Source organism: Hydra vulgaris, chromosome 07, assembly GCF_038396675.1.
Source record: "Hydra vulgaris chromosome 07, alternate assembly HydraT2T_AEP".
In the NCBI taxonomy this organism is placed as follows: Eukaryota; Metazoa; Cnidaria; class Hydrozoa; order Anthoathecata; family Hydridae; genus Hydra; species Hydra vulgaris.
This window is the reverse complement of record NC_088926.1, coordinates 3,702,216-3,714,272: the sequence shown is the minus strand read 5'-3', so window position 1 is coordinate 3,714,272 and position 12,057 is coordinate 3,702,216. Positions and strand designations below refer to the sequence as shown.

General features: G+C 27.2%; 1 protein-coding gene across 1 annotated transcript in view; it reads right to left on the bottom strand.

Moving 5' to 3' along the window:
• The window catches only part of LOC100210072 (cadherin-related tumor suppressor), a 136,118-nt gene that overhangs the window by 71,929 nt on the left and 52,132 nt on the right, over nucleotides 1-12,057 (bottom strand). Inside the window, exon 9 of the mRNA XM_065801912.1 lies at nucleotides 352-485. Coding sequence (XP_065657984.1) covers nucleotides 352-485 — 134 coding nt within the window. The remainder of the gene's footprint in view (nucleotides 1-351; nucleotides 486-12,057) is intronic.

Genomic DNA, 12,057 nt, shown 5'->3' with positions numbered 1-12,057 from the left:
AGATATGATAGCTCCTTTGAGCAGTGATCACTATAGTATTTGTAGAAAAAAGAAAGAGATGCAACATTACAACAATGGGATTCCATACAGGGATAAATAGGAGACTTATAGAGGTAGAAAAACGAATTAGGAGCAAGAAAATTTGCAGATGCTTACTATGCAACTGCAAATACAGTTATAAAGTATTATACAGCAGTTTTATTTGCAGTGAATAGCCTAATGGAATTAAAATTTACAAGCCATTGCAAGCCCCAATTTTAAGTAATATATTATGGAAAGCCTTTCTGACTACCATGCAAGAGTGTATTCATATAGGGGTAAATAATATTTATAATGCATAAAAAAACTCACACTTTCACCAGAAGAAGGTAGATCTATTGATATTATTCGAGGTGATATGTTGCTTTCACTCTTGTTTACATCTTTTTCTTCTGACAAAGGCCCAGGATTTCGTAGCTTTGTTGAAACATAAATAAAAGACATGCCTGAGAAAAAAAAAAAAATCAAATTCAATGTCTTTTTTAATGCCAATGATCAGCACTCAATGTAAATCCACCTTTATATAAAAAATATATATAAATAAAAAATAAATAAAAAATACAAAATTAAAGTTATTTTCATATCAACACAAATGGAATAGTCATCTTGTTTTTTTATATATTTTATTATTACAGATTTTTTCAACTTACAAAGTAAATTTTTTATTTATTAGTGCAATATAAACAGTATTTAATAGTAAACAAACTACTAATTTAAAAACCTTTTTTAACTTAATTATTTAAACAAATAAAAATTAAAGTTGATAAAAAATTATTTTATTAAAATCTTCCCTGTCAAGAGCAACCATAACAGTAAGGAAGGTTGTTCAATGCTTTTACATAATTATTAGTTATAACCTTCCTACAACCTTATGACTCCAAATACAAACTTCAACAAGAAGAAACAAGTTAAGAAGATTATAAAAAAATGCTTATTATAAAAGATGTTTATGCCTTGATAAAATTTATCAAAACTTGAATGAAAAAAAATATTTTAAATTCAAAAATCTATAAAAAGATTGAAATATAAGATAATAACTAAAAAAAAAAAGTTTTAGCGAAACAAAATTTATTTTTTTAAAAGATTTTTTAGCAATTATGTTTTTTTTTATAGGCTTCTTCATGTTACTAACTGTTCAAAAAAAAATCATTGGACAACTTGGAAAAGTTAAAAAAGAAGTATATATGTATAAGTATATATATATATATATATATATATATATATATATATATATATATATATATATATATATATATATATATATATATATATATATATATATATATATATTTATATATATATACTAATTTATTATTGCTCTATTCTTTAAGAGCATTGAGCACTCTATTTGTAGAATACACTAACATAATTAATATATAATATATATATATATATATATATATATATATATATATATATATATATATATATATATATATATATATATATATATATATACATATATGTATATATATATATATATATATATATATATATATATATATATATGTATGTATATATATATATATATATATATATATATATATATATGTAAATTATGTTAGTGTATTTTACAAATAGAGTACTCAATGTTCTTAAAGAACAGAGCAATAATAAATTAGTAAAAAACACTTATCTAACTTTTATCTTCGACTTGAAGTTTCACCATTGCTGGATCATCAGGAAGAGTTCTCCTGATGATCCAGCAATGGTGAAACTTCAAGTCGAAGATAAAAGTTAGATAAGTGTTTTTTACTAATTTATATATATATATATATATATATATATATATATATATATATATATATATATATATATATATATATATATATATATATATATATATATATATATATATATATATATATATATATATATAGAACCCTTAGATGTTGTCCGAAAGTTTTTTCCATATTTTGTTGACAAAAAGTAAAAATTAAAATGCAAGACCGGAATTATTATTTTTTATTTATTGAGAGACTGCCTGCCCCAACCAAACCCTCAGTCGATGTAGCAACACTCCCTTGCGGGTCAGGCTAAAAGATAGTAGATGTAGCAGCACTCCCTTGTGGGTCAGGCTATTTGTCAGTCGATGTAGCAGCACTCCCTTGCGAGTCAGGCTATTTGTCAGTCGATGTAGCAGCACTCCCTTGCGAGTCAGGCTATAAGATAGTCGATGTAGCAGCACTCCCTTGCGAGTCAGGCTATAAGATAGTCGATGTAGCAACACTCCGCGCATGATTTACAGTAAAAAAAAGTATAAATAAAAGCATTTTATTTAAAAAATTAAAAATAAAAACATTTTATTAAAAAAAAAAACATTGTTTATATTGTTAAAAACATTCAGAATGTTTTTAAAACATTCTGGTCAATTAAATTTGCGTTTTTGTGGTTTTTTTAAAAAACGATTTATTTGTAATTAAATTAATGGTTTTTACTTTCGTCCAACACGCAAATGTTGGACGAAAGTCAAAAGTAATTAAAAGTGACGTATGTGTTGGCTTAAGAATCACTTTTTTCCTTCCGCTCTTCCCAAAGACAACAAACTATAGATCTATATATATATATATATATATATATATATATATATATATATATATATATATATATATATATATATATATATATATATATATATATATATATTCATTAGAGTTACTATTTTTTACCGTTTTGAAAATAATTATTCTCCTGTGTCATAAATAATTCAACTTTAGCTCATGGTATTGGGTCATGTCAAATTGTCATGAATAGGTCAACCAATAAATAAAGGTCACCCAAAACAAAAAATTTTAAAAATGCTATATAAGTAGTATTTGCAGACCATAGCATTATGACTTTCTGAAACTTAGAATTTTCTTGAACTTTGAGGAATGTTTTAGAATTTCCTGGACTGTTCTGGATGTTTTTAGAAATCGCAAAAAGAAAATTGAAAACTGTCCATCCATCAAAAGAGGAAAAATATCCATGAAGCCTACTTTAATAACAGTAATGGCAACAGCTATAACATGATTTTCTAAATCCAAGTCTGAGGCAGAATATTAGGAGTTTGGAGGTTCAGAAGAACAGTTGACAAGTACCAGCAAGAAATACAGCAAAATCAAAACTGCAACCAATTTAGTAATGTCTTTAAAATTATCAACCAGCAAAGCAGCAACCATTAGTTGACAGTTATTCCATGATGGGATCAACATTCAGACACATTCACAGTCTAGTATATTTAGATCAACTATTAAAGAAGCTGTTAAACTTAAAGAAAAAATTAAGAAAACACAACAGTTAGAAACCTATCAAAAAGCCCCAATAAAAAGGTAAATATACGTTAAATAAAAACATTAATAAAAACGTTAAATGGTAAATAATACATTACTTATAGATATATTAAAAAATAATACTTTAATTATGTTAAATACACCTAAATTACTAAATAACAATTTTATAAATGAATTTTAGTTGCGTTCATAATAGTAGAGTTTTTTTTAAAGAAAACAGTGCTCCTCCGCTTCCCTTTCCATTCTCCATTCTATTCAAGTATTTGGACCTTGAAGCCTGAATTTAAAGGTTAATATTAATATGTTAATTATAAATATATTTGAAAATAATATGTTAATAACGGTAAAAACGTTTACATTACATTTTTTTAAATACCAACCATCATTCTTATGCTTAATGTACTTCCATAAAAACATAAAAAAATGTTTATCTACTGGTAATTGTAATAATTTAAACAGATAATTGTAATAATTTAAACAGTTTAGTATTGCTAAAATAGAAAATGCTAAACAATAAAAAATCTCACAAAGATAATAAAACTTTAGTCTGCTAAGTTTGTTTTTCAAAAGTATTAGGAATGATAAAAGTTAAAGAAGGAACTGTGACATTGAATAGAATATTCAAGTTCTTTTTAAAGTCATTTGAATTAAGCAATAAACATTATCATAATGATATTTGTACTGAATGTAAAAAAGCATTAGAAAGACTGGAAAAAGAAGATAAAAACATTATTCTGAGTGAACCGTATGACTTCTCTTAAGTCAAAGTTAGCATACTCACTAGAAACCAATTGTTCTGTATTTGTGACATCTGTGAAATTGCTCAAACTATAAATGCTCCAGGATCAACATCTGATAACAGAGGAAGAATCAAGCTAGGTAGAGTAAATATATCATCACCTGGACCAATAAGAATATGCAAAAGGTGCGAGGCTGTTATTGGAGCAGGATTATCCCACCCTTGCTCTCTCACAAAAAGGAGAGAATATTAACAGAGGAACTGAACAAAGGTAGGGTTAACTTTACACTGTTGATATAATATCTCAAACTCAAAATTTAGAACTTTTTGTAAATAATATGAAATATAAAAACTGAAAACCTTGATTTTTTCATTTTAAGATACACGAGCTGTGAAACTTCAATGCTCAAAAGTACTGAAAAGAAAATTTTCTGAGGAGGGAACTAAAATCAAGGTTGCAGCCAAAGGTAAAGTACTTGCCGTTGAACAATCGAAAAGCTCTGCTAAAGCGCTTTTTCCAGTCAATAAAATTCCTATTACAGAAAATAATAAATTTAAAAACACTTGTAGACTTAGTAATAGACATGAAGCCAAAGTAATTAGCATATTTAAAAGATGGAAGAAAAGAAGAGATATATTTGAAAGTAATGTAAGAGAAAAATTAGGTGAAAAAGAGGGATTTTTAAATGAATATTATGATATAACAGAAATCAAATTTAAAAAAGATTCTAGACATCTGGTTTATTGTAAAAACATTAAAGGACTTTTTGAGAGAGTAATAACGGAGAGAAAATTATCGAAGGATTATGTTTTAAAAGTTGGAATTGAGGTTGGAGGCGGATTTCTTAAACTTTTCTTAAATATTATTGAAAAAAAAACAGAAAGTACAATAAAAATAAAAAAGTTTAGCTATGAAGAAGGAATAAAAATATAAAGAAAGCGGGAGTAAATAAATTATTTTTTATTGGCTTAGTAGAAAATGTGACTAAATCTCATTCGAATCTTGAAAAAATTCTCAATATTTTTAAGCTAAATGAATTACATTACTTTTGCACCTTTGATATGATAATGGTCAATATATTTTTTGGAATTGAAAGTGCAGCATCAACAAATCCTTGCCCATGGTATAATATTATCAAAGAAAAAATGCAAGATTTTCAAATTCATGGTGAGCTCAGAACTCTGAGAAGTATCTGTTCATCAGCTAATGCTTACAAAACTTCTTGTAAAAATATAAAAAAAAAGTCCAAGCTTTCAGCTGCATTTTATAATAATTGTGTCAACCGTCCACTAGTTGATCTACCTGATATGTAAAGGTTATTGAAATTCTTGCTCCAACAGAACTTCATCTACTTAGTGGAAATACAAACAGAATTTACAACTACCTTTAAAGTGATATCTATGGATTGAAAAATATTTTCAACCCATTGATACCACTTTATCGGCAAATCATTGGAACTAAAGTTTAAGTTTTGAAAAGCCTAAGCTGCATGGTGGTCAATTTAAAGGTGGGCAATGTTCAAAACTACTGAAAAATACTCACATTTTAGAAAAATTAATAAAATCTTTGAAATTAGAAAAAGGTGAACATATTATTTCTATACTTAATTCCTTTAAATGTTTAAAAGCAATTAAAGCTGCATGTCTTGGTTTTGGTTTGTTACCTGAATATGAATTAACTATTAACGAGTAAAAAGAGGCCTTTCAAACTTGGTCTAAGAGTTTCCCTGAAAGTCAACGCTCTTATCAAGCATACATGTGAATTTCTTTTATTTGTGGCAAGTTCCAATCCAAAAAGAGGATGAGGTCTTTAGTCTAAACAGGCCTCAGAATCTGTTCATTGTGATTTTAAACAATTTTTGGAGAGTGGATATAAAGTTTCCAACAGTCTTAAAGATTATCCACAAAGCCTGCTTAAAGCCATGGTTACATACAATTCCAGACATACCTTATTTAAAAGAGTATAAGTATAAAGAGTATAAGTATAAAAAGTATACTTTAATAAATATGTGTTTTTTTTGGAAACTATTATAGGTTGTAAGTGTAAATAAATATATATATATATATATATATATATATATATATATATATATATATATATATATATATATATATATATGCATATATATATATATATATATATATATATAAACATTTACATGCATTTTTTAAACTTTTTTCCAATTGAAAAATAAATTAGTATATACCATAAGAACATTTTTAAGATTTTTTGATATTCAAGATAGGTAACTTTAAGATAGGCATGTTCATAATAATTTAAAGTATTTTTTTAGAAAAATAAAACAGGGATTAGAATTTATCAACAATATTACCTAAAAACTAGGGCCCCAAGGTCCAAATACTTGAATAGAATGGAGGATGGAAGGAGGAGGGGGCACTGTTTTCTTTAAAAAAAAACTCTTCTATTATGAACGTGACTAAAATTTATGTGTTAAATTGTTATTTAGTAATTTAGGTTTATTTAACATAATTAAAGGATTACTATTTAATATATTTATAAGTAAAGTATTATTATTTACCTTTTAATTAGAGCCCCAAGGTCAAAATACTTGAATGAAAGGGAGCAAGAAGGGGGCCCAATGAATATTTTAAAAAAACTCGACCATTATAAGCAAGATTAAAATTTTTGTGTAAAAATTGTTATTTAGTAAGAAAATATTTAAATGTTGAAAAGTTATGACCTTGTAAAGTTGTTATCCTCCCAAATAGAGTTGATTGTAAACTTTACTTGGTTGCCATTTTTAAACGACAAGAAATTTTCTTTATATAAATTAATTTTTTTGATAAATTTTGACTTAGTTTAAAAACTTGAAAAAAAACACTTTTTTTTCTTTTCCTTCCACATATGGGTGGAAGAAATAAAGAAAAAAATTTTCGAGGTAATATTGTTCCCAGACCCCAATGATCGTAATTTTTTATTAAACATTTTTATTTGACACCGGTATTATTATAGCAAAATTTAAAGTTTGTAGCATTTCTGGAAGTAGCCTATCTTGAACACCAAAAACTCATGACCTGTCTATTTAACCCCCTTTTTTTAAAAAGATGTCGACAAAATATTTTCAAAATTTAGATAATTATAGTAGGATGTTTTGTGGTTTCAAAAATGCAAACCATTTCTGGTGGGCATTTTTTTTCAAATAAATTTTTTACGCTACGGTGTGTTCCCTTTGATTCCATAAATTTTTTGTAAAGCATTCACTGATAAGACTTTTTGTTGAATGCTTTGGCAAAATCCAGGAGTATGATGTCAACTAGTAGTTTTCTGGCCATATTTCTAGTCAAGATTATATATATATATATATTTTCTATATATATATAGAAAATATATATATATATATATATATATATATATATATATACATATATATAGAAAATATATATATATATTTATTCATATATATATATATATATACACATATATATACATATACATATATATATATATATATATATATACATATATATATATATATATATATATATATATATATATATATATATATATATATATATATATATATATATATATATATATATATATATATATATATATATATAGCTTTTCATACTTGTAGAATATTAAGTTTGTAATTTTATATTTATTTTTATTTTGACTATGGAAAAAAACACATACTGAAACTTTTTAGTCCCTGTGTAATAAGCTAACTAATAAAATTAAATATTTCATGACCCGGAGGTAATCCACTGTTGTAGGGTGGTAGCCCTCCTATCAAAAACTTGTTTAAAGAATTGTTTTTGGTTTATCAAAATGATTACAGAATTTCTACAAGAGAAAAACTGGCCACAACTTGTTGGCAGAGCTAGTGAATCAAGTAAACAGCTACATGAGTGGTGTGGGAATATATCAAAGTTTCTCATGAACCTTGCTGATTGATTAAATCTACTCAAGCACAACAAAAATGAGAAGAGCAAAGAAATAGCAAAACTCCAAGTAGATCTAGTATCAGCAAAAAAAGTAGTAAATCTTTCAAACATCAGCAGCAATTGGGTTCAAGTAATAAAACAAGTTGCTAAAAATGCTAAAAAACCAGCTGACCAGCTTGCTGTAGCAAATGCAACTATAAGTGAGTTAAATGAAAGAGAAAGAAGAAAGTAGGTAAGAAAGTAAGAAATCTACTTCTTCTAGCAGCAAAAAATTTGAGAGAGAAAGAAGGTTACAAATCAATTTACATAAGTTCAGATTTAACTGAAGCACAAAGAAGTCTTGATTAGGATTTAAGAAAGAAAAGAAACGAAGCAAACAGTACACTTGCTGAAGACTCGCCCTTTCGATATGGCATTCGTGGAGATCAGATCGTCAAAATTAAATCTCAACAGTACTAACTCAACAGAATCCTTTCAGCCATTATCTATAAATGGACTAAATGCTTTAAAATGTATGTATTTAAATGCGACCTCTTTAGAAATTAAATTTGATGAATATAAGGTATTAGTAGACACTTACCGTCCATGAATCATAGCTGTTAGTGAAACATGGCTCAAAAGCACTCGGTTGTAAATTTAAATGGCTATAATCTATATAGAAGAGACAGAAATGATGGGAGCAGAGGTGGTGGTGTGTGTCTAAATATTACTGAAACTATTAAATCATTAGAGCTAAACGATGCTGTTTTTAACCTAAGTAAAATTGAACAAATTTGGGCTACAGTGTACCTTGAAAACAACAAGTATTTAGTTGGTTGTATCTACAGACCCAACGATTTTGTTGACATGAACGACTTGGATTTGGTTTTTCAAAAAGACTAAAGACTATATTGATATAAAAGGATACAAAGACTTTTATTAGATGAGACTTTAATTTCCCGTTAATTGTATGGTCAAATGGATACATTACAAACATTAAAAATGAAAATGGTATCGAGCATAACTTTAGTGAAACTCTTACCAGAACCTATCTGTATCAACATGTAAATGTTCCGACTTTTCAAATGTCAAATATTTCTGCCACTAACACTCTTGATCTAATCTTCACAACTCAGTCGGGAAGCATCTGCGCTATTGATCCAAGATTTGTCCTTGGTAACATAAATAAAAGTCATTTGGTCATCTTTTTTGATTTTATTATTAAAAGTATGGTTAATAACTTATCGCACAGTTACTTAAAATTTAATTACAAAAAGGCTGACACCAATAAATCTTTTGACTTTATTACAAATATTGATTGGGTAATGCTGTTTCAAACTTTATCTGTTCAGAAAATGTATGACAATCTAATTCACTTTTCAAATGTATCATGTAATCAATTCATTCAAGTGCTTAACGTATCTCGAATAAAAAAACAAATTGCTCCATGGATCAAAAATGATCTAAAAACTCTAATTAAAAAAAAGCAAAATCTTAGATACCTGAATTGTGCTTGTAAATGGAGAGATCTTACTCTGTCTAAAGAGTACAAACTGACTTGCAAGTTAGTGAAAAAAGAAATTAAAATAGCTCGTCTTTCATATGAAAATGTTTTAGTTAAAAGATCCAAAACGAACCTGAAGCTTCTGCATAAATACCTAAACAGCCAACTACTAATCAAAGAATCAATCAGAGCATTAAAAACAGCTAATGGTGTTCTAACTCAAGAACCTAGAGAGATAGCTAATCTACTCAATAAATGTTTCAAAGATGTTTTCGTAATTGAAGAAAAAGGGGAACTTCCACATTTCACAGTTGAATTTAACAAGAATCATTCAAAGTTTGTTGATCTAAATCCAAATGATATCAGCTACAAAATGATATTAGATAAACTTAAAAATCTTAATCAAAATAAAGCATGTGGTCCTGATAATATGCATCCATTTCTTCTAAAAAACTGTGCGGAAGCATTTGCTATTCCTCTAACATTAATTATTAGGGCATCTTTAAAAAATAGTCAGCTCCCAGTTCAATTTAAATAAGTGAATGTAACGCCTCTATTCAAAAAGGGTAATAAGACTCTTCCCAGCAACTATCATCCAGTTTCATTGACTTCTATTCCATGTAAAATTATGGAAAGTATAATTAAAGCTAAAATGGAAGAGTACCTGTATAAAAATAAGTATTCATAGTTTCTAACGAAACTATGTTGCACAAAAGTGCAACATGGTTTCGTTAGAAACAAATCATGTACCACTAACCTTTTAGAAAGCATTGACTACATTTCATCAAGCTTAGATGTTGGTATTCCAGTTGATGTACCTTTGTTAGATTTTGCTAAAGCCTTCGACACCGTTCCACACAAAAGACTGTTAGCCAAACTAAAAGCATACAGCTTTGATGGTCTGATACTTAAATGGATCAAAGCCTTTTTAGAAAACAGAAGACAAAGAGTTGTTCAAGGTGAAATCATTTCTGACTGGCTTAATATTTTTATAAATTACTTCGTTTGCTTTATATTACTTTTATTTGCCCATTACTAGAGTTTGCAGTTCCGGTATGGTCTCCATATTATAAATTTGATTGTGACTGTTCGAAAAAATCCAGCACAAGGCTACTAAACTAGTATCATCAATCAAAAATCTTTTCTATACAAAAAGACTTGAAAAATTAAATCTAACTACTCTAGTGGAAAGGAGACAAAGAGGAGATCTAATACAAATGTATAAAATTATGAATAATATTGACAAATTAGAAAAAGGCAATCGTTTTCCAATAGTTAATAATCATATGAGAGGTCACTGCTTTAAATATTTCAAGGAAATGACAAAACATAAGCACAGAGAAAACTTCTTTTTTAATTGAGTAGCGAATGTATGGAACACTCTGCAAGAAGAAGTTGTTAAATCGCCTTCAGTCAACAGCTTTAAAGCAGCAATTGATTGCTGGATGAGCAGCAATCAATCAATTAGGCTGTCAAAGTGTGCCTGATAACACACTCACTGGCTATGCCAGTTACAGCGTTTACGAACAACTAACTTTTTTGTAATTTAGAGTTTTATGATGTAACAATAAACTTTTAAATACTTATAAACTACATAATAATTCTTTAATAAAAAAATTAGAATTAAAAAATAACAATTTTAAAATTGTTTGAAATTTTATTGATACGCATATATTGTAAATTCAGTTTTTGGTTTGTGGGTAACCTTTTTTAACGAGTAAATCAAATTAATGTTTTTTTATTATTACTTTAGTACAAATATTCATCAAGTTATGACCCAGGAATATGGGGTCAGAAAAACGTCATAATCCTTATATTCATATATGTAAATGTATATATATATATATATATATATTTATATATATATATATATATATATATATATATATATATATATATATATATATATATATATATATATATATATATATATATATATATATATATATATATATATATATATATATATATATATATATATATAGAACCCTTAGATGTTGTCCGAAAGTTTTTTCCATATTTTGTTGACAAAAAGTAAAAATTAAAATGCAAGACCGGAATTTTTTTTTTTTAATAATGATAGACTGCCTGCCCCAACCAAACCCTCAGTCGATGTAGCAGCACTCCCTTGCGGGACAGGCTATTTGTCAGTCGATGTAGCAGCACTCCCTTGCGAGTCAGGCTATTTGTCAGTCGATGTAGCAGCACTCCCTTGCAAGTCAGGCTATTTGTCAGTCGATGTAGCAGCACTCCCTTGCGAGTCAGGCTATAAGATAGTCGATGTAGCAACACTCCGTGCATGATTTACAGTAAAAAAAATAAAAATAAAAACATTGTTTATATTGTTAAAAACATTCAGAATGTTTTAAAAACATTCAGAATGTTTTTAAAAACATTCTGGTCAATTAAATTTGCGTTTTTGTGGTTTTTTTATATAACAATTAATTTGTAATTAAATTAATGGTTTTGACTTTCGTCCAACACGAAAATGTTGGACGAAAGTCAAAAGTAATTAAAAGTGACGTATGTGTTGGCGTAAGAATCACTTTTTTCCTTCCGCTCTTCCCAAAGACAACAAACTATAGATCTATAATATATATATATATATATATATA